At 41.5% G+C, this 18,647-nt stretch overlaps 1 protein-coding gene across 2 annotated transcripts in view; it reads left to right on the plus strand.

Annotated features, from left to right (window-relative positions):
* Positions 1 to 3,799: 3,799 nt before the first annotated feature.
* The window catches only part of GRIN3A (glutamate ionotropic receptor NMDA type subunit 3A), a 151,781-nt gene continuing 136,933 nt past the window's right edge, over positions 3,800 to 18,647 (plus strand). For both annotated transcript variants that reach the window (XM_041762920.1, XM_041762921.1), the window contains exon 1: positions 3,800 to 4,498. In XM_041762920.1, the coding sequence (XP_041618854.1) occupies positions 3,800 to 4,498 (699 nt within the window). The remainder of the gene's footprint in view (positions 4,499 to 18,647) is intronic.

Below are 18,647 nucleotides of genomic sequence, written 5' to 3' on the forward strand. Positions count from 1 at the left end.
GGTATAGGTAAAAAGAAAGAAAAATGGGTAATTTCCCAAATCTTTATAAATGTGACTGAACTGAAAGCCCTACAAAAAGCCTCCCACTCCCATGGAACTTGAAAGAGTTCAACAGGAGTCCACACACTGCCGCGTAGACGACTGCCAAGAGCTGTCACCATAGCCCAGTACAAAGGAGGAATCTGTGCTTTGGGAGGTTAAATGTTGTAGCCATAGGGAAATGGTGCTGAAAATAGAATCTAACTTTCTGACTCCCACAGCATCCTTCACCGCAGCTTTCCTGGGCTACCTCCAGAATATCTCAGCTTTTAGTATACCGGTTGCTGGTACCAGAGAGCACAGATGTGCACAAAAGCACATTTTAAATTGTGAGCATTTGGATTTGTTTTTGTTTATTTGACTCTCCAACATGGGTTCTTATATCAGTAGTTCCCATTTAGAATCTGGTAATAAAAAGAGCTTCATCTTCTCTGGGTGAGCCAATTTTGAAATTTGGCTGATTCCTGCTACCAATAATGCAGCTGGGATGAACTTAGAATATCGAATCCAGGCTGCCACTCACTAACTATGCAATGACTTTGTGCAAATAACGCAAATGTTTCTCAAATACGATTTCCTATCCTGTAGAATGGGAATAATAACACTAATCTGACGAAGTGGTTCGATGATTTGACAGTAATGTTATCTCTCACATGGATTATTGCCAACAGCCTCATCTCTGGTTTCCTGACTTCTACCCTTGCCTACCTATTATCAACAGAGCAGCTAGAAAAATCCTGTTAAAACTTTTGTTTAACACCTGCCCCCATACCTTCTCATCCCCTTCAGAGTAGAAGCCAAAATTCTTCATTTCCTTACATTACCTGCCACCTTCTCATTGCTTCTCTGGCCTGACCTGTCACCACTCTCACTCTTAGTCTCAGCTACTCTGGACCCTTCATTATTCCTCAGACATGCCAGAAACACACCTGCCTCAGGGCCTTTGCACTCATTGTTTCCTCTAACTTGGAAATTCTTGTTTTGAATATTAATATGAATCACCTCCCTTTAACTTCAAAAGTTATCTTCCCAGAGGGGTTTACTCTGGCTCTCCTATCTAATGCTTCCTTTTTGATGGTTTACTTTTCTTCTTAGCATCATCTAACATATCATACATTTGCTTCTTTGTATGCTTCACTGTCTGTCTCTCCCACTAGCATAAAAGCTCAATGTCAGCATTTTGTTCACTCATTAAATATGTGGTTTGTGGGGGGGGGGGGAACCCTCAACTTCTTTGATCTAGAGTTTATTCATCTAACCCCAGGACAGTTCTGTAGCAATGCCTGGCATGATGTTGGAGCTTAATAAATGGTCGTTCAACTGATGACTGAATCTAAAAGAGCTCTCAACACTATGACCATTGAAGCATGAAAAAAGAGAAGGAAGGGGAAAGGGAAGGGGAGACATGAGGAAAGGAGAGAAAAGAATCATGTCAGAGACACTCTGATTGCAGTGATATGGATAAAAAGAACCAATCAGCAAAAGGCAACAGAAAGGGAAGCAGGATATCATCATCAAAAAGCTCAGGAAAGGAGCAAAAAATGAAGCACAGAAAGGAAAGGCTGTTCATCACTGTGAGTACTCAGTTTTCGCAAGATGAACCTTTGGTTTTTATCATGAGCTGGTGGAGCACATTCCTCAGAACCTTGGGAATCGGCCCCTCTCCTGTGAACAAGCAGTTCAGCTGTTCCCTCAAGGTGGTCATGGACTTGAGAGGACTAAAGAACGTAGGATCAAACGAACCAACCATTGCTTCATCACCAATCTATTTTCTTGAGAACCTGATTTGAACATGTATATAATACCAAGTACTAAGCTAACCGCTCTAGGGCATGGCCATAATCTGGAATGTTACACTCCTCAATGCACACGTGCACAGACCAGCACATCTTACTGTACAATTGATAGATTCCTGGTTTTCCTTGCAATGCAAGGACCACGGAATTCTAAACTTTTCTTATTCAGTGCCCAATCAGTGGAATCTTCTGAAGCAAGAAAGAATTTCCAGCATCCATACATGGGATGCTGTCTAGGGCCCCAGGAGGGACCCTTTCTTTCTCTTGCCGTTCATCCTTTATTTCGATTTTCCCTCCTTTTCAAATTCTCCGGCACACCAGCCTTACAGGGGCTGTTTGGGTTGTCAGAGAAGTTTTGCTCTGAGACACCTTTAAAAGTCTGTTCTGAGGAAAACAGCATTCACTTTGCAACCTTCTTGGGAATTTTACTTAGCGAGAGCCTCTTCATCCCGAGGATTTAAAGCAGGATGGAAACTTGAGCTCATGAATCAAAGCAGCCCTCCAGAGCTAAAAGCAAGCTGTATTTGCATAACAATTTAGCAGCTCCAAACTGCAGGGCAAGGTCAGGTGAAATAAATTGCCAAGGTCACTGTTCTCTTGAAGCGGTATTGAAATTCAGAACTGCTGGTCCCCAGTCTTGCTGGCCCCAAGGATGCGTCTCCTAATCTTCTAAAGGATACCAGGGCACCAACTCAATGTACTGCAGGCGTGGAAACCACGGGCCTGCCCTTAACCCTCTCTTTTGCTTTTTAATTTCGGATGATTCAGACCCAGGAGGGAAGAGACCAGATCCTTACCCACGGACTTCACTGCATTACCTTACACATGAAAGAACTTAGCTGGAAACAGTGGTGTGGAGGGGCTCTTGGTCTAAACTAGAAATTGTTGTTGATTGGGCTTGGAACTCCAAAAGCATTCTGAATCCCTTTAATTCCTTGTTCACACAATTGCTGCACATTCACTTTTTACCTCTGGGAATCTACGAACCCAGGGAATCCTTAAACACCGCAGAGGCCCACGTGCCCGGGAGGAGGAGGCTGGGGGAGATGCAGCGTGTAGATGATTCTGGCTTCGGTGCCCTTAAGCCAGAAGAACCTTTCAAGTGGCACGTGGAAGAGGGGCTCGTTCAAATCACGGCTTCCTAGAGCCCATCCAAGGCGCCTGGGGCGCGGCTCCGAATTCGGCTCCGAGTCCTCGCCCTCGCGGGCCGCTCGGAATCTCGCAGACCGAGGCCGGCGGCTCTCCGGGGCGCCTCTCGCCATCAGTGGGCGTTTAGCGCAGCCAAGCGACGGGCCGGCGCCAGGGCTCAGCAACAGGGAGGCGCCGGCCGAGGCGGGGAGAACTTTGCGCTCCGAGCGGAGCCACCCTTCGCTGGCCAGTCGCGTCGCTCCTCGGAGCAAGCAGGCGGCGGCGGCGGCGGCGGGCACCGGGGAGCGGAGCAAGGATCGGGGAGGAAGATGAAGCCGGTGCCGGGGGGCCCCGCCAGAGGGTGGCCGGCGCTGGGGCAAGGAGGATCTGGCTTCCCTTCCGCACTCCGGGCGTGAACCCTTCTCCGGCGCGACCCCAAGGAAATAAGTGGGTCTCGCCCGGGCGGAAAGGGAAAAGCGAAGAATCCAAGGGAGCGCCGAGCCCCCCGGGTCGCGGTGCCCCCTCGGGACTCGCCCAGCCTCCCCGCGGGGCCGCCCTGCAGATGGGGCGGGCAGGGAGCGCGCGCCCAAGCCGCGGCTGAGCGGCGCCCGCCTGCCCGGCTCCTGCGGGGACCGGGCGGCCAGAGGATGCGAGGCGGAGGGACCCGCGCGCGCTAGGCTCCGACTTGCATGGCCCCGAGACCGCGTCGGCTCCTGGGGGCGCGGGGTCGCGGCGAGTGAGCGGCCCGCGGGACCTGGGGGCGGAGACCTTAGAGCGGCTGCAGGGGGCGAGCCGGGCGCACGAGGGGGCGCGCTTTCTCCCTGCGGGTCTCAGTAATGAGGAGACTGAGTTTGTGGTGGCTGCTGAGCAGGGTCTGTCTGCTGCTGCCGCCGCCCTGCGCTCTGGTGCTGGCCGGGGTGCCCGGCTCCTCCTCGCACCCGCAGCCCTGCCAGATCCTCAAGCGCATCGGGCACGCGGTGAGGGTGGGCGCGGTGCACTTGCAGCCCTGGACCACGGCCCCCCGCGCCGCCAGCCGCGCTCCAGACGGCAGCCGGGCAGGCGCCCAGCGCGATGAACCCGAGCCAGGGACTTGGCGACCCCCGGCGCCCTCGCCGGGCGCACGCTGGTTGGGGAGCGCCCTGCATGGCCGGGGCCCGCCGCGCGCCCGCAAGCCCGGGGAGGGCGCGGGGGCCGAGACCCTGTGGCCTCGGGACGCCCTCCTCTTCGCCGTGGACAACCTGAACCGCGTGGAAGGTCTGCTGCCCTACAACCTGTCCCTGGAAGTGGTGATGGCCATCGAGGCGGGCCTGGGCGATCTGCCGCTCTTGCCCTTCTCCTCCCCCAGCTCGCCGTGGAGCAGTGACCCTTTCTCCTTCCTGCAGAGCGTGTGCCACACCGTGGTGGTGCAAGGGGTGTCGGCGCTGCTCGCCTTCCCCCAGAGCCAGGGCGAGATGATGGAGCTCGACTTGGTCAGCTCCGTCCTGCACATTCCGGTGATCAGCATCGTGCGCCGCGAGTTTCCGCGGGAGAGTCAGGTGAGAGGAGTGGGGAGCGCTTTGGGGGCCGGGATCTTCTGGAGGGCAGGAGAGGAGAAAGGAGAAGGGCGAAGTCCGGAGGGACGTGGGGCTTTACAACTTTGGCATTGTTGAAAGATCGGACCGTATTCAGAAGTGGTTGGCTGAAGGACCTCAGTAAAAGTAAAATAAGACAGTTTAAGTGCGGATGGAAATAAAATAGGAGGTGGGGGTAGCAGATGGTAGGAAGGGAGTGGGGGAAATAAGCGAAAAAATACTCCTGTTTGGACTAGCTGAGAAAACCCAGCGGATGCCGGAGGGAAGGGGGGAGTCAAAGTTCAGGACCCTGGAGAGCAATCGAGGTTCTGAAGGCCGGCGCGGGGGATGGGGATGGAAGATCCCTGACGGGGCTGGAGTCTGACTCCCCACAGGAACTGAGCATGTGGCGGGAAGAGCTGCATCAGCTCTGACTTCTTTACAAGGTGTGCCTGAGGCTTGGGCGGTGGTGTAAGGAAGAAAACATCTCTCTGAATTTCTATGAGTAAATAGGAAATCTGCACTAGTACAGAAGCAATAGGTAAAGAAGGGCGGTCAGTTACGCTTGGGCATTGGAATGTATTAGAATTATTATCTGATGGCGTAAAAATGGATGGGAGGACTCACTTGGGATTTTTCATTTTTATTTATTTATTTATTTATTTATTTATTTATTTAGTCCCTATCTTCTGTGTGATGTGGGCTCAAAGACTAGACTGGCTGTATGCAGTTGCTGTGTTCAGCCCATTTCTGCTCAATTATCTGGGAATAAAGGAAGAAGAATCTAATGATTTTGTTTCTTATGGGTTAAAAAGTTGAATATATTTTCAATAAAAAAAGCTATTTGTGAACTTACTGTTGACAATAATGATATAGATATTTAGAGAGGGTGGGGTCCTTTCAGGAATAGGTTTTTGCTGCATTTTGTGCATTATTTTTATCAAAATATCAAGCTTCATTAAGACCTGCCAGTATTTATGAAACAACTAGGCAAATGGTGTTGGCCCCATGATAAGGATTGAGGGACTAAGGAAAGTTTTGATCAGTGTACTAATAAAAGAGTCTGGACACTGGGGAATTTCTAACTCTACATATCCTTCTCGCTATCCCTTTAGCTGGAAAAAAAATATTTCTAATATCTTCCACTTTTGATATATATACAGAGATAAAAGCGAAAATGAGTAAGGCCAAATACAAGTGAAAAGTTTGATAGAATCTATGCATAAAATATCAAGAGAGTACTAAAGATCTCTTTTTCTAGAAAAATGAATCTTACATTTTTAATCTTAGGTGGGCTGGGCACTCGCTACTTTCAGCAGTTACCCTGAAGATTGCTATTTAATGCTGAACTATAGAGATTTGATCTGCAGAGTGCAGGCTAATTAACTTTTATCTAAAACATTTCCGTCACCTGAATCTGAATGACTGTAGGCAGCAGATGGGAAGGCAGGGAAAACACAGGTGCACAATGCTGCCAATGGCCAAAGTGTTATAAACATGAAATTGCATCCATAGGGTGCATCATTATTAATATATATGCAGAATCAGATTGAACGAAATGCAAGAGTCAGCATCACGTGCTTCTCATCATTGCTTCTTTATTACCTAATACTTCATAAGTTGCCAATAGTGTTCACGGTCTCTAGACTCCTTTCCATTTGTAGATTGCTTGGCAGATCTTAAATAGCAAGAATTTTCCCCAAATTAGTGTTCCTTAGTTAGAAAGGAAATCATGTTCCATGATGGATTTGTGCAGTATACAGCACATTACAACAAGGGGACCAGAGAAACGATGAAGCAGCATCTAGAATCAGACAGCTTCACAGCTTTAGGACTACTGTGGGAACAGTCTTCCAGGGACAACCCTTACAAGCTGACAATAAAATGAACACTCCGCCAAGCACATTTACTTCTGTACTTCAATTCAGAAATGTATTTTAAATCACTGTTGTCACTGTTATTTTCATGGCACACAGAGAGATGATTATATTAATTCAGATCTCGTTTGCCCAACTGACATGTTCTTTCATTTATCTTTGTATTTTAAATTCAAACATATCTAACTTGTCTCACTTTTAGTATATCATTTAAATGTCATTCTATAATGTTCTATATTAAGAATGTCCAACTTAATGCCAAGTCACTATAACGTATAATTTTAGGATATGACCATAATCCTCTTTCAGCAAAAATAATAACTGATCTTTCCCTTGCTTCTACTAAAGAGTAGACCTTTCTCCCAACACTGTTGTGACTGAAAAAAAAGGAACAACTTTCAAAATATCAAAGAATGTAAGTGTCATTTTGTATTTTAAGATAAATAAATAAATAAATAAATAAATAAATAAATAAATAAAATTGACTTAATTTAGCCACTGTTCTCATTGGATTCTACTGCCCAATGACCTAATAGATTGGGCCAGTGCCTGAATAGAGAATTCCAGAAGGAAGTGGACTTGTCTACACAACCAAGTAAAATAAAATTGTGTCTTATTCAGACAAATCAAAGTTGCTTGGAGCATTAGTGGCAACAGTTTTCTCACTTTCTTTTGGGTTGATGATTTCCTTGATATGAAACATTTAATTAATAAATAGTGGTTTTAAAAAAAAAAAAAATAGTGGTTTTGATAACATCCTGTCACAGTTCATGAATGGAAAGTGATACCACTGAAATAGTTTCTTTCACTAAATAAACACATAAGGTCATCACCTTGTGAGGAACCAACTTTCTTCAAGCAGGGAAATCCATTTTAAGTAAGATAATAAGCTACGCACTTTTAGTGGTAGTTTATTTTCTTACTACTAGTGGTAGTTTAGTGATATGTATTATTATTACATAATAAAAGCTTCATACAAGGATAGGATCAAAGCCTGTTCCCATCTAAAAATTCTGATTTTACTACACACTCAAACCTCCACTTGAGGCTCACTCATTTATTAAAATGATAATTTCTTAGTTCTAAATTCTATTCCTGTGACCTTCAAATAATGATGCTGCATATGGATCCAGTTACATTTAAGGTTTTTTTTAAAGGTTTTATTTATTTATTCACCAGAGACACACACAGAGAGAGAGGCAGAGAACATAGGCAGAGGGAGAAGCAGGCTCCACGTAGGGAGCCTGACATGGGACTTGATCCCCGGACTCCAGGGTCACAGCCTGGGCCAAAGGCAGGTGCCAAACCACTGAGCCACCCAGGGATCCCCAGTTACATTTAAGTTATATGAAGTTCCCATAATTGTTCTTTCTTTCTCTTCCATCCCCATACTATCCTATCTTCTAGGGTTCTTATATTGTTTCTCCAAAGTTGACTCCTCAAAATTTGCCCATTGAGTTAGTGACAGATACAGGTTTATTTCTAAAATGAATATCTCATGTTAATTCCATATTGGTCCATTAGGCAGAGTTAATGGAGTAATATAATTGGCTTAGGTCCAAACCCATACAATCAAAAACTGACTCAGGGCTCCAGGGTGGCTCAGTCAGTTGAGCGGTGGACTCTTGATTTCACCTCAGGTCATGATCTTAGGGTCCACATAGGCTCCCTGCTCAGTGAGGAATCTTCTCTCCTTCTCCCTCCCCCTCTGCCCCTCCTCCAGGTCATGTGCGTGCTCTCTTTCTCTCTCTCTCTCTTTTGAAAGACTTTATTTATTTATTCATGAGAGACACACACAGAGAGAGAGAGAGGCAGAGACACAGGCAGAGGGAGAGGCAGGCTCCATGCAGGGGGCCCGATGTTGAACTTGATCCTGGGTCTCCAGGATCATGCCCTGGGCTGAAGGCAGTGCTAAACCGCTGAGCCACCTGGGCTGCTCTCTCTCTCTCTCTCTCTCTCTCTCTCTCGTAAATACATAAATATTTTTAAAAATAAGTAAAAAACAAAAAGTGACTGTATTACTATTTTCAACTCCAGTTGAACATACCAAACATAGTTTGCCTGTCTCATTAACCATTGTATGCTAATTAATATGTTTATTCCCATGGATATCTAAGTGTTTTAGATGGTCCCTTTTCTCTAACAGCACAAGGATAAGCACTGAAGTCTATTTATTAGTTTGGCTAACACAGCACCACTTCTGTATGATAGAGGGACCAGAACAGTAATACCACTAAGGTACAGGCTTCCCCCACTATCTGAAAGTAAAGCATCCCTATGAAACCTTTTGTAAGCCAAACTGGCATAAAGTGAAGAGTATCCCCCTCTCTTTCCAGAAGTTAGTGTAATGCCACTTCAGTTTGAGGAAAGACCTACATTAGTACCTGTTTTCCCTAATGGAAAAAATTCAGAAGGGGATTTTCATTTTTATGAAAGCAAAGTGGCATAATGAGGAGTTTCAGAAAGTTGGGGATACCAGTAGTGCTCCTTTAGCCAAGGTTTTGCTTTCTGCTATCAATCATGGTCCAGAAGCAGATGATTTCTCCTTTGCCGACATAGTATCAAAAGGTCAATAGTAGCTTCCTGCTGAATCATAATGCCTACTTCTTTCTCCTCACTTCATCTTATCACATACGTGTTTTATTATCTCACATCATCACAAGAAGAAGGTGAGTGCAAAAGAATAAGATAGCTTGAAAGAGGCCACATTCACATAATTTTTATTATAGCATATTGTTATAATTGTTGTTAATCTCTTACTGTGCCTAATTTATAAATTAAACTTTATCATAGGTATGTATGTGTAGAAAAAAACCCCACAGTATTTATAGTATAGGTTCTATCCATGGTTTCAGGCATTCACTACGGGTCTTGGAACGTAGCCCCCATGGATAAGGAGGGACTACTATATATGACTTAGGTGAGTCGTTAGGGGACAAGTAAAGGACGTTTATTTTTAAAGTATCTGCTCTCAACTGTATTGGTTTTCCTTGACTTGCTTCATGCAAAGCACTGTTTTCTGTCCTCTGGGGGAAATATATTTCTTCTGCACTTCATGATGAATGGCTGGTAGTAGCACCTAATTGTTGCTGACTTGAAGATAAATGATTTCAAATTAAATGTCAAGTGATACAAAACTTTTCTTGGAAGTGATCTTTTACAGATTCCTCTTGAGGAACGGAGACTTGGGATTAATTTGGAAGTTTTTATTTTCAATTTGGGGATTTTTTTTTTCCTTTACAATACTTAAAAAAATTTTTTCCAGATAAATAGATCAGAAAAGATTAGCATATACATTCACTGGCAATTAATCCGTCTCACTCACTTTCTTTGTGCCTGCCACAGTATAGTCACAGAGAATATTTGGTCTTGACCTTCTTTGACTATTCCATCTTGGAATTAACTTATGATTGAATCAACTGAACTAAGTATCTGAGTCCTCTGAAGGCCAGTTTCATTGTCTAATTCCTTAATGTTTTATCTTTTGGTGGTGTAGAATTCACAATGGATTTTTGTGTCATTAGATTTTATTTCAAGAAAACTTCCAGTCAAATTCCAATAATGTTGGTTAAAAGGGCACAATATAATGGAAGGTATATTAAACAACAATCAAAACGTTCTCAGGTTTCCTCTGCCTCTTACTGGCCATGTAATCTTGTCAAGTGCTTCTGTCTCTGAACATCTATGCTTATAATTCAAAAGAAGGTAATTACCCTTCTGACAGAGTTGTTTTTTACATCAAATAAGAGATTGAAGTACTTTGGGAAAATTTATAGTGTTAGCCAAACAACTGGTAGAGAAGTGTTGGTCTGATAAGAATCATCCAAGTCTTAATTCTTCACTAATTCTTATTAATAGTTACCAATCAAATTGGAATGTGATTCATGGTGTAACATGTCTTCATCATCCACCTTATTCTCTACTCCTTTATTTTCTTTCTCTTTAGAAAAAAAAAAAAAGTAAGTAGGTTTAGCCCTCCCACAAAAAGGAAAAAACAAAAAACAAAAAGAACTAGGCTTCTAAGTACATTGTGCACTTGCCCCAAACTGGGATATGTGCCATAGGTACTATTTCTATACCGATGGAAAATTTTTACCTATTACACATCTAACACAGTATCTAGAGCCTTGGGTATTGCCATAGAAGCCTCAATAAGATGCCCAAGGCTTTTCAGAAATGTAGATCTCTCTCTCACACATTGGTTATAAGTTTTTCCTATAAGCAAACTTAACAATAATAGACTATTCATAAAAGTATGGACTCTTCACCTATTATATCACTAAGTACATTGGCTCATCTGATATTATTTTCACAGCAAGTTTTCTTGAAGAAAAAAAGCAATGTGTTGGTTCATACTGGCACAAGCTCCTTATCTCATGGACAGATAACAAAGAGTTGCACACCAGTTACTTTGGGTACCATTGCTGTAGATAATTTTGCCGGGGCTCTCATAGCAAGGTATTGTGCATTTTGATGACATCACTAAATGTAGAGATGAGAATCTCATTGTCTTTTGTCTTGACTACTCTAGCTACTGCCACTCACATACACAGAAAAGTAGAGGAAGTGTACAACACCAGAAATGTGATGCTGAATCTATAAAACTAAGCAAGAAAGAAGAAAGAACATCTCAGCATCTGCCACATTGTTTTTTGAGTGAATGCACAAATAACAAACTAATGGAAATCTTTAAGCCACTTGTTTGTCTTTCTCAGATCTTTTCTTTATGGGATCGTGGGAGAAAAAAACGATGGGGAAAAGATAAACAAGGAGTAACTTACCTCTCTTGCCACATCCCTCCCCTTGACCCAATGTAAAACTTCAGCCACATTTTCAGGTTTCCTTCTGAAAGTGTAAGATTCAGTCACTTACAAGCGGACACCGTGATCTCCTGCATTGAGGGAGAAGATTGATTATACAGACCTACTCTGGTATTGTGTCAACTAGACTAAATACTGATGCTGAAAAGCTAGTATCTGGTTGGCCAGGGACAGTCTACTGGTAGAGATGAGCCTTCAAAGATTCAAGTGGTGAAGAATTAAACAGAATGCCCTCTTTTTCAGTCAGGTTGAATTATGCACCATTGTTTTTCATTTGAGTCATAGATTTAGGAAAATACTCCATCATATATGTTTTTATAGCATTTGTGCTTTTCAGGCCTTCTTCACAAATGTGTTCACAGAATCCTTCAAACAGTCCTATGAGGTAAAAAACAATACATACAACATACAGAGTACTAGAGAGCCCTATGCATTCTAAGAAGTGAGAAGTCATCAAGAAGAAAAACAGACTATTAGCTCCTTCTAAATTCAGTGTATTTGTTAGCCTACAATCCAAGAACAGACTGGATCCATCACTGCTTTTGAATTAAGTAAGAAAGGAAGATAAATAAGAGAGATATCTACAAGTTTGATTGTTAAATGCATATTTCATACTAAATAACCAATAATAGGAATTGACTTAAATGAATCATGGTAGATCTTTACAATGGAGTTCTAATAGCCATTCAAATGAAAATATATTGACACAGAGATAGAGAAAAATTTTATATAACATATATAAAGTATGACCTTGATCCTGGAAAATACGAAGTCTTGGATTTTATTTATAAAAATGGTAATAGAGCCCATTTTTTTCCTATCTGTGCATTATTTAATTTTTAAGATTTTTTAAAATTTATTTTATATTTTAGGACTTTATTTATTTGTTTGTTTGTTTGTTTGTTTGTTTATCTATTCATGAGAGACACAGAGAGAGAGAGAGAGAGAGAGGCAGAGACACAGGCAGAGGGAGAAGCAGGCTCCATGCAGGGAGCCCAATGTGGGACTCAATCCCGGGACTCCAGGATCATGCCCTGAGCCAAAGGCAGATGTTCAACTACTGAGCCACCCAGGCATCCCAATGTGCTTCTTTAAAAAACAAAAAAAGTATGTATTACCTATATGAATAAAAATGTTAAGAGAAAAATGATGAGTTAGCTTCACATTTCTTCACCAATGCTATGATACTTCAATATGAAAGTATAGATTATAGGAAAATAAATTGTAGAGTAGGTTAGATTTAACAAAGTCCTTTCACATCTATTTTTTTCCATTTTATCCTCATAGTTAACTTTGTGAGGTGAGCAAGACAAATAGTATGTATTACCTTTATTTTGCAAATGAAACAATAGTAATATAAAGGAAAGAAATACAAAGTAGGAGTTAGGAGATTTTTTAAAATACAGACCTATATTTGAACCTTAGGTTTACAGCTTTCTAGACATCTTACCTGGGAAAATATATCTCAATTTCTTGATCCATAAAATATGACGATCTCCTAAAGTTGTGGTGAGGATGACACCATGTATGCAAAGTTCTAAGTATAGTACCTTAAAACACTATGTGTTCTTATTATGATAATGGTCATGCTTTTAATATAAATTGTTGATGTGACAAAACTAAAATTATCTGGATAAGAACTCAAATATTCTGGGTTGCTCTCAGGAGTATTTCTATATCCATTTTCTTTCTTTTTTTTTTTTTCTTTAAGATTTATTTATTCCAGGGAGAGAAAGAGAGAGAGAGAATGAGTAGAGGGGAGAGAGTCAGAGGGAGAGGGACTGAATCTCAAGCAGACTCCTGCTGAGCATGGAGCTGACCCTGGAGCTCAATCTCACAACCCAGAGATCATGATCTGAGTCAAAACCAAGAGTTTGATGCTCATGTGACTGAGCCAACCCAATGCCCCTCTATATGCATAGGACATTCAAGCTTAGGAGATCCAGCTCCAGTAGGCCAACCCTAAGATAAACAAAGAAATCTGCTGTTTGAAAACCTCACTTAACAGTTCCATTCACTGAAGTTTAGGTGTATATAAAGTTGGTTAGCAAGAAAGTGAACTTTGAGGTCCGGTTTCAACTACTTGCATCTTTCTACTGGTTCTGAATGATAGGATCTTTGGATCAGTTACATTAGAGGTAAAAAATAATGTTCATTTCTATTCATTGGTGTGAGGAACTCATAATTCTTGCCTTATCTACTACTCTAATTTCCCCTAGGAACCTCCCAGAAATTATACTTAAGGAACAGTAGAGCCATGAGCCAGTTGATATTTTAGACTCCTTGGGGGAAATAAGGTTGTTTAGAGTAGAGTCTTAATTTGGCATGGATTCAAGGTTTACAAGTTTCCCCTGTTCCATATAAGCTTTATATATATACATTAATGTAACTGACTTGTGGCATATATTAGCTCAAAAGTTTAGTGACAATAACACTATTATACACTAAGATTTACAGAAAAAGGATACCCATGAGGCAAACTGTATTTTATTGAATACTGACTGTATCAAAACTGTTTGATGCATACAACTTTAAGGGGCCTTTTACATGCATATTGCTGTTCTGATTATAAAAGTAATGCATATATATGCACTACTCACCATGGGTGTCCACAGATGACCTTGAGTAACATATTGATGTATTTTATTCTCTTGAGGCTCTTTGTTTAAAATTTTCAGAAACCATTGGGTACAATTAAAGAAAGCCCTCTTGTCGGTCCAACTAGGCATTGCTGTCAAAGGATAAGAGAAAGGAAAATCCTTTTTTTTTTTTTTAATTTTCTAAAAACTCAGAGTTGACAGGACTTTTTGAATCTTGGGCGCTCTGAGTTGATGGTATTCTATATTAAAAGGTGATAGTTTCCTTTGTATTTGCAATCTAGCTTTATATTTTCAACATTTTGCAAGTGACTGAGTCTGTACCGTTCCGAACAATGGCTCAGTCTGGATCTTTCAGTACCATTCCTAAGAATGGCTTGGAAATGGGTTGCCACTATCTCTTCTCAGCTAGGGGTGGTCATTAGCAGAACTTTCAGTGTCAAGCACTTTGATAGTTGCAAAAGCTGCATACAATTTATTGGTGTTTTTTGTATGGAAAGCTTCAACTCAAAGCCAAGCAACAATTGGGTTAATACTCTCCAGATTAAAAATGTTAAAAATTTATTTCCATAAAGCAAACTGAGATGCTCAGCATGTCTTTATCTAACAGAATCACAATCTGGCTATTGCGGAATTCTATTTGTTCAGTCCCAACCAGAAGTACTTAAGTGGGGATTCCATTAAACAAAGAATTTGCTTCTGTCTATTGTGAATTCAATAGGTTCAGATGGAGAGCTGTCATTGTTTTGATGCTATACAAGAAATTAATTTGAGTCACCTCACACAGTGTTAGACACTTTAAAAAAATGCTTCAATGTATACCTGAAAATGAATAATAAATCCATGTCTGAGTTAATCCAGTGTGCCTTCACTTGGTCGCAGGCACAGAGAGCCATCTAGTGGCCCCTAAAATACAGCTTTGGCTTTAAGTTAAAGCATCCTAGAAATCCAGCCTGACAAGGCAAGAGAAGGATTCCAAACAGCTTTTCATCTATGTCCTATTCTTTTGACTGTGGGAAATCTAGGTTAATCCATCACAGAAAAGACCTTCTTTCTGCCTTCTAAGAAGATCCAACAATTTCTGCTGTTTGGCCACCATATCTATAATTGCAATTAGAAACCTTAAAGATATCTGCAAGTATATGTCTCAAGGTGTGGAGAGGCAAACCTGAATGACTTTTACTAACTTTAGCAAGGCGGAGTGGTTAATTATTGTAGTAGGTATATTTACTATCACTTTGGTTTATAATGCAACTTGAAAAGATGTGGGCATTTTATTGTGTTAGGCATATCCTTTGCTCCTTCTTTCTAATTATTAAAAAGGTGTGTTCTTTGTGGATAATCACAATAATAAAAAAAAATGCCAAAGAGTAAAATAAAAATCACACACAAACCCACAATCCAAGGATCTAGACATATGTATATATTATAAAATTGGGAATCGTGCTATTTTATGATTTTTAACTTGCATATTATAAGCATCTTCCCATGTCATTAATAATTTCTCATTATTTTATTGGCAATAATTTAATTATTTGCTTATCCAAAGGCAAATTACCCATTACATTTCATTTGTTTAGCCCTTTGTTTGAATCCAAGTTATTTCCCACAAAAAAAAAAATCAATAACTAATGGGTCTTTACCAGACTTGTTCTCTTTAACATTCTTTAGTTTTTGGTCCTGTGGAACACTCTGCTTGAGTTCTGGGACATCATCAAGGTTGTTTCTGGGGGCGGGGGGTTTCGGCCCTTTCATTATCTTTTGTGCTTTTTGTCTTTGAGCCCTTGTGGTAATAATCCTAGAACTGTGCTGTCCAGCTCTAAGCAGCTAAGATAGCTGCTGGCCCTGTATGGATACTGAAGTTTTAATTAAAATGATGTAAAATTTGAAAGTCAGTTTCTCAGGTGCTCTAAGGGCTCAGTGGCACATGTAGGTAGTGGCTACTGAATTTGACAGCACAGATAGACAACATCTTCTATCTTCATTGAAAGTTCTGTTGGATATCTCCATTGCTGTCAGGGTACGTAGTTGTAAGAAACAGAAACTCACTCTAAGGAGCTCAAAAGTGAGGGGTTTGTGCTGGAAACTACAAAACATGATCAGGAACTGAATTGCAGGAGGTCCAGCTAGCCTGCACTCCTGGAAAGTGCTGGGGCAGCTACTACCTTCCCTTCCATCCCCTGGGGTCCAAAGATCCTCTCTTGGCTTCTCACTTCACATCTGCTCCATCCTTCTCTCCAGATACCAGCTTCTTCCTCTGCCCTGCCATAACTTCTGCATGGATGTGGTTTCAATTTACCATGACAGGATGTAGCCTGAACTTGGTAGGACTTTCAACTTTAATCATCTATGTGTTTTGTATCTCTTAGTTCACATTCTGCAGATATTCAATGAGCCAAAACAAATCATTGCTTCCCCCTCCATCTCAAGTTATACACCTTTCCTTAATCCAGTAGCAATGGCCAGACTTCTGAGTTAAGTGTTCAGTATAAGCCTTAGAATACAGCAGTAAATAAAACAGCAAAACTCCTGTTCTCAAAGAATCTACATTCCAGCAGGGGAGACAGACAATAAGATATACCAACATAAATATAATATTTTTAAAAGATTTTATTTATTTATTCATGAGAGACACACAGAGAGAGGTAGAGACCCAGGCAGAGGGAGAAGTAGGCTCCATGCAGGGAGCCTGATGTGGGACTCTATCCCAGAACTGGGATCACGCCCTCAACCAAAGGCAGATGTTCAACCGCTGAGCCACCCAGGAGTCCCTAAATATAATATTTTTAAGCAGAGGCAAGTGCAATGGAGAAAAAATGAAGCAGGGTAAAGGATGAGAGAATAACTGCTTAGTTGGGCCAACCGGGTGGCTCAGTGGTTTAGCTCCGCCTTCAGCCCAGGGTGTGATCCTGGAGACCCGGAATCGAGTCCCACGTCGGGCTCCCTGCGTGGAGCCTGCTTCTCCCTCTGCCTGCATCTCTGCCTCTCTCTCTCTCTCTCTCTCTCTCTCTCTCTCTCTAATAAATAAATAAAATATTTAAAAAAGATTTAAAAAAATAACTGGTTAGTCATTAAGTCCTGTCTGAAGAGATGACACCTGACCAGAGAATGAAGAAGTGGATCATGCAAATTTCTTTTTTTTTTAATATTTTATTTATTTATTCATGAGAGACACACAGAGAAAGGCAGAGGGAGAAGCAGGCTCCATGCAGGGAGCCCGATGTGGGACTCAATCCTGGGACCCTGAGATCATGTTCTAAGCTGAAGGCAGAAGCTCAACCACTGAGCCACCAGGCGACCCCGATCATGCAAATTTCTAAGGGAAGGGCATTACAAGCAGAGAGAACAAAAGTACAAACCTCTGAGGTAGGAATGAGCATAGCAATAAAAATTTGTTGAATAAATGAATAAATGGACTATCCTAAGGTACCAGCCATTATAACATTTGTCAGTAGGACATTTTCAAAGAAGGTAAATCTCCTAAGGTTTAGATTACTGAATTTGTCTTCTTGCATATGGCAATACCAGGAATTTCTAACTGGGATTTCCAGTAATATCTCGCATTGTCACCTTAAACTCAAAATATTTAGAGATACCCAAAGGTGGCATTCCCTCTCACCTATAACAGGAAATCTCACCTTGGACCTCTCTCTTTTCTTCTCATCAGGCTCTGTTGCCTTCCTTAGTATATTTCCCATATCTTCATCTTTCCTTCTTTTCACAAGACATTAGCTCCTTCTGCCAACACTCTTGAATAGTCTCTCTAACTCTACTTTCTTTCCTCCAAACCATTCTGCACACTACTGCTAGATAAATCTTTTGAAAGCAAAACAACTTTCATCTATTTATTCATTCTTCATTTTTTATTCAACAAACACTTACCAAGTATAATGCACTACGTCCCTGCTGGAAAGCCATTTTATCGTGGCAGTGTTATCATTCTTCTTCCATGCCCTAACTCTCCTGAGGGATGAAACACACCTTAATAACAATGATTCACTACAAGAGTAATTCCCAGAATTGGAGCAGGGTACACCATGCTTAAGAGAATGTATCAGACTCTCCAAGTTTTGGGAGTATAGTCCAAAAAAGCCTTCCATCCCCCACTCTCAAGATCCTGACATGCCTCCCCTGAAGCTAGGGAGACATAGGTTAATAGTTAGCAAATTGATAGAACCTGGTCCTCAAGACCTTTCACAATGTGCAAATAACTCTTTCCAATTCATGACATCCTTCTGAGATACAGATACAGATGTCCAGAAAGCATAAGATCTCTAGAAATAGAAATACGTGTGTGTGACTTTTAAAAAATCAATACATGTAAGTTATTATATTAAGAAGCATTTCTCTATTATACATCTATATAGAAAGACAGATATACACTCAAGTTGTCACAATTTGCAGATGAATTAAGCTCCTATTTAGAATTGATTTTTCCATTGAAACAATGTTATCTGTGGCTGTTAAGACCTCAGGCCAGGCCACAAAATCCTCTTTGGCCCATACTACGACAGGATTCTATTAGTTCTGTAGACACTAAGCCCTAGCTGTTACAGGCTCTTTCTGTTTGAGACCAAGTGGGGGAGGAGGGGGGGCGGGGGCGGGTATGGAGTGAGGAGGAAAGCCAGAAGCCCTGGCTTTCAATGATAATTCCAGAGTAATCTGTACAGTTTTGGAAAACTTCTCGGAGTCTCCATTTTTCTATTACAAATTATAAATAGTTGCTCATTAAGCAGGGGTTGGTGGAGTGTACCTACTGTGCTATTTTAAAGAATCGATATGGGTTTCAGCAAGTTAATATACATAAAAACATTTTCTACATTCAGACTTAAAAAACAGA

Source organism: Vulpes lagopus, chromosome 7 (assembly GCF_018345385.1).
Source record: "Vulpes lagopus strain Blue_001 chromosome 7, ASM1834538v1, whole genome shotgun sequence".
Taxonomy (NCBI): Eukaryota; Metazoa; Chordata; class Mammalia; order Carnivora; family Canidae; genus Vulpes; species Vulpes lagopus.